Source organism: Hylaeus anthracinus, unplaced genomic scaffold, assembly GCF_026225885.1.
Source record: "Hylaeus anthracinus isolate JK02 unplaced genomic scaffold, UHH_iyHylAnth1.0_haploid 0, whole genome shotgun sequence".
Taxonomy (NCBI): Eukaryota; Metazoa; Arthropoda; class Insecta; order Hymenoptera; family Colletidae; genus Hylaeus; species Hylaeus anthracinus.
In genome coordinates, this window is record NW_026533254.1 from 24,540,797 (window position 1) to 24,545,880 (window position 5,084).

General features: G+C 45.1%; 1 protein-coding gene across 8 annotated transcripts in view; it reads left to right on the forward strand.

Annotated features, from left to right (window-relative positions):
- LOC128893678 (potassium/sodium hyperpolarization-activated cyclic nucleotide-gated channel 2) overlaps positions 1–5,084 on the forward strand; it is a 143,164-nt gene that overhangs the window by 106,341 nt on the left and 31,739 nt on the right. For all 8 annotated transcript variants that reach the window (XM_054154886.1, XM_054154841.1, XM_054154823.1 and 5 more), the window contains one exon: positions 2,700–2,863. In XM_054154886.1, coding sequence (XP_054010861.1) covers positions 2,700–2,863 — 164 coding nt within the window. The remainder of the gene's footprint in view (positions 1–2,699; positions 2,864–5,084) is intronic.

Consider the following 5,084-nt stretch of genomic DNA (forward strand, 5'->3'; position numbering starts at 1 on the left):
ACATCTGAGGATCTCTCGCGATATTTGTAATTTAATTCTACTCTTCGTTAGAAATAATTTGCATTCTTTCAAAAGGGAATGTGGTCGAGTAACCTAACCTCTTCGGATAACCTAACATCTTCGCAGATATTGTATAGTTTCTTCTAAGTTATACATGTTTAGACGAAGATTAATTTAACAGAAGTGAAGAAATGTTAAATTTCAATAGAATTGTAAAATGCCAGAGCTTCTTCGTCTCGAAAGGAGAGTTTAAACGAAGTTTCGGGGTACGTCGAGAGGATTCGCGTCCGATCTTCAGCGCACGCACGAGGATCTCACGCACCAAATACGCTTTTCGTTTTCGGTTGACCTACAACGCCTGGTGAAATCGTTACGCCACGTAGGAGCACTCGTGAATAAGGATAACGGCGATTCATCGTCGTTCTGGTAGAAGATTCAGACTGCATTCAGACCACGAAGCGGAGATAGAGCATTGCTTTTCCTCGAAGATACCCCCCTCGCCGGCAAGGCCAACAGTTTAATTAATAAGCTCGAATCTTTGTCTGAGTTCACTCTACACTTCCTTTTTCGATGTTAAATTACAGACACACTATCGAGCCTCGAACCTCCTCCAATTGTTTTTCGTTAATTTCTTTCTTTCGATTCTCGCAGATTTTTTAACTTAACATTGTTCCCTTTTCGTATGCACGTCAATTCAGGACTCACGTGCAAGACTGCCTTGCTTAATGATCGCAAACCGGGGCACTCAGTTGTCAATACGCGAAGCACAGATGGAGAATTTTTCCTTGAAACAAAATACAATTTAGATTTACAATGTTGCGGCACTAGTTCAGCCCTGGATAGATTCAGAATCGATTCGATAAGGAATTTTAATACTCCGAGCAAGTAGCTAGAATAATTCCGAAACCTCACGGTATCATTTTCAACCTGAACATGATTCCTAACCACTTTCAACGATTAAGTGAATGCGATTGAACCGAGAAAAAAAATGGCGTCCAAAGGCCCCTGTACTGATTCGATAAGGAATTTTAACACTCCGAGCAAGTAGTTAGAATAATTCCGAAACCTCACGGTATCATTTACAACCTAAATATGATTCCTAACTTCTTTCAACGATTAAGTGAACCCGATTGAACCGGGGGAAAAAATGGCGTCCAAAGGCCACTGTACACCATTCTGTCCAAGTCTCTAATGAATTTTGCACCTTGGAAGTCGATTACACCGCGCTTGGTGTGAGAAAAACATTGCACAGCCGCTTGGAGAATATCGTATCGTGGAAAGGTTCGAGGGGGCGAGAGAAAAGGGGTTGGAAAGGAACAACGAATAGAAATAGGTGGAAAGAAGCGGAGGGAAGCTTAAACTTCTAAAAGGTCTGCTTTAATCAGTTCGATTCCAGGCCGAGCCAGCCAACATTGGCCCACTTCGGCGAGTAATAACGTTGCTACATCGAGGCAATAAATGTGCTTGTAGCTCGCATGAAGCTGGCCTAGCGGCTTGCACGGATGAAGGTGCTCGAAAGCCGTGAGAGAGCTTCTCCGCCAACACGCACCGATGAACGCAGAGCTTTCGCGGTTCCACTCGCTGCGACACCTTCAGAGGAAAGTCTCGAGTAGCTGTTTGTCCTCGTTTGCCACCCTGCACCGCCGCCCCCGTCCCCGTTAGATTTACCTCTCGGCTGTTTGCGTTGGTATCCGTGCGCCGGGTGCTTTCTTTTGGCAGCCTGGACGGAATTAACCCCTTTGCGCTTCCCACGTGGAGCACCAGTGGCTTGGAAAAACAGATTCGAAACGAAAATAAACAACTGTCGTGGAGTGGAACTTTATTATTAATTAAAAGTTTGTAAATTCGTTGCAGGCTGAGGCCTGTTACCAAGACGTGATCCAAACCCGACCCTTTGTGCTCGAGATTTCTTTCTCTGTGTAAACAACTGCCACGAGTGGAACTTGATTCCTAATCAAAATATTAGGGAATATCTTGCAGTCCGAGGCCCTTCATCATGATCCATTCCAGACCTAACCCTTCGTGCTCGAGTCGATCGATAAAAATAATCAAAGCAAAAATAAACAGTTTCCAGGACCGGAGTTCCCAATTAAAGTATTAGTTGAATTTCGGCGGAAAAATGTATTCGCGAACGAACAGAACGAGAGTAAAGTCTGCCGGCCCGTTACGTGGCCACTCGCCACTTAAAACGTTGGCTCAGATCTCGGTAATTGAGCGAAGTTGGCTCATAAAGACAATCTCAGAAATGCCTGGTTTAAGGAAGGCCTGGGTCGTTGTCGTAAGTAGGTTGCGCGCTGGGACCGGAATGCAAATTTCTAATGCAAAATTCAGCGCAGCCTGACTTATTCTGTACGCGAAATAAAAGTGGAAGTGGCCGTCGTTCTTTCAGAGACGGAAAGCTCGGAGCTTTTCGGCGGATGTCGAGGAAAATTCGTTTACGATCCTCGTTTCCTTGTCCCGTTGGGTCGTGTTGCGTTAGTGCACTAATTGGACTCTGTGAAAGAGGAGTTAAAGTCGATGAAAAGGGATTCGATTTCATTGAGAATCTTCTTGCCATCCTTGTATCGATGATGTTTAATTGTACATGGACATGCGTCCATGATGCTGTGACTATAGTTGTAATTACTAATAATGCAAGGCTTAATTGTTACGAATTTATTAATTTATTCTAACATGGGACGCTTCGTTTCTGATTTCAGATTCTACTGGGACCTTTGCATGCTCCTCCTACTGGTAGCGAATCTGATAATTCTGCCAGTCGCCATTAGTTTTTTCAATGACGACCTAAGCACTAGGTGGATAGCCTTCAACTGCCTTTCCGACACGATATTCCTCATAGACATTGTCGTCAACTTCAGGACAGGTGAGTTCGAACCTAGAATCTGCTGTTATAGTCGAATAAAAATCAAGTGGATACTCGAGGTTGCTGTCCTCCATTGTTAATCGCTCTTTGAAAGGCAGAGAACGCTGATTCACCTCGGTTTGCTCTATTAGTCGGTAGATGGCGCTGGTTGCCATGGTAGATGGCGTTGAGCGATGTGGAGGGGATAGATTCTGGACGACCTTAAATCACTGCACTTTTATTCGACTACAACGTACCGAATATAATAATAAAGTATACACTGGAGTTATTTACGACTCGCAGGATTATTCTTGACGTTCGCTAAATCGTTTAAAAATGTTATCTCGAGCTTCCTTCTTTAGCGAGCTTTCTTTATATAAATCGTAACGATCGCCACAGGCAAAAGGGGTCTCTAAAAACGCATTTTACGTTCCGGTAATCATTTCACCTCGAATAACATTTCCCGCGTTAAAACTGTCCCATTCGAAGGGAGAGAATATCGTCGGGGAGGAATACGCTTTCCCCAGGGCGAATCAGGAGTAATAGCGACCTCGTGTTCGCGGGAAGAGGATCAGAAACGTCGGAAAGTTTGCATTGTCGCGTGCACGCCGGGAAAAAGGACATTGGGAGGAGGAATGGCCGACCTCGTTCCTCCCACGCTGTTCCCTACGTCTAGCCTGGTCTCATCAGGCCAACCCAAATCTCCGCCTTCCGTCGAAGCGACGGACGACTCGTTTAATTATACTCAAATCCCCGTTTCGAGTCTGTCAAAAGATAGTATAGGAATTCCAATCCTTTAAGAGTATTATATTTGTTTTAATGATTAAAAATTTGACGAATGCGTGATAGAATTAACTGTATTAATTTGGTCGAGTCACGGAAAAGAAACGTGACTGAAAATATTCATGGACTTGGGAATATAGGGACCCGGGTACAGCAGAACCCAGAGTGAAGCCCTGTCCGCCATATTACGTTGCCCAACAAATTTATTTTCAAACATGTAACCATATTTCCAATTATAGTTCCCGCTTTTTAAACTTCCCGCTGTAAATTAGCAACCCAAGATGGCCGACGGGCCTTCCCCTTGGGTTCATACCGCATCACGTTCTTTGCCAGCCTATGTCCGGTCCCTATATTTCCATGTCCGTGAAAATACCCTAGTCCGCGTTCGTGTACGTCCGTCAGGACAACGATAACATTGTTTCGCGCGTCGGAGGGCACTCGTGGGGCTCCTAGAGATTTCGTTATTAGCAGAAGGGAGGATTAATTTGAAACGCGTTCGAGATCGGTCCTGGTGACTTCGAAATTGGGTCACGTACCGCGCGCAATGAAAACCATTGTACGCGTTAAACCGTGTACGTGGTCTCCGCGATTGTTGCGAATTCTTGATCCAGATTATCGGCCGTCGACCAATATTACGTTCCGCGAGCTGCATACTAACGCCTCGATGCATCCAATGACCCGGGTCGATCGGGGATGAAATATTTGTATGCTAATGAGGCCGTCGTTTTCGGGAAAGCACTGGGTTTCGGGGCCATTGAATCAGCCAACTGCTCGGCCATTTCTGCGTCGTCGAATTCGCGTGTCTTCTTATCAGTCCAGGAAGAGGGTTCACGAACGGGAGGACTGTTTCCGGTGAATAAACGAATGCCGGAAGGTGGTAAATTTCGGTTAAAAACGGGTCCTTTATTTTCGTCTGTTTCCTAAAAGATGTTAACGGCGTTCTGAACTAATAACGAGGCATAGTTCCTGTTACCAGATGAAGGAAGTGTATTCATAATAAGAGCTGTCTAGCGAGCTGGACTCGTGAAAATGTACAATGAAGTAGAAGATAAGGCGCCGTCAATCTCCTTGATTCAGTTCTTCAGTTCTTTATGGCACTGCGCACATCCGGAATGGCGGTTGAGCGCACGTGGCCTGTCGCGTTCCGAAAACGGCCGGAAAGTCTATCGATGACATAGAGCGCCAGCTGTCAATCGATGAGTCAATCAATGCGGCGCCATAAAGGCGCTTCTTGCTTCAAGGCCGATTCGCACACACCAAGAGGTTAAGTTTCGTCTACCTGCCCTTCCAAAAGTGTATCGGAAATGTTAGACGATAAGTTTATTCTCTGGATGAGTTATTCTCGCTGCTTTGCACTCTATCCTCCCATATGAAGCCTAAATAAGAATTGTTAATCTTCGTATACCTGACCTTTCGGTTGGGAAATTGTAACCAGAATATCTTTTGGGGATGACTTAAC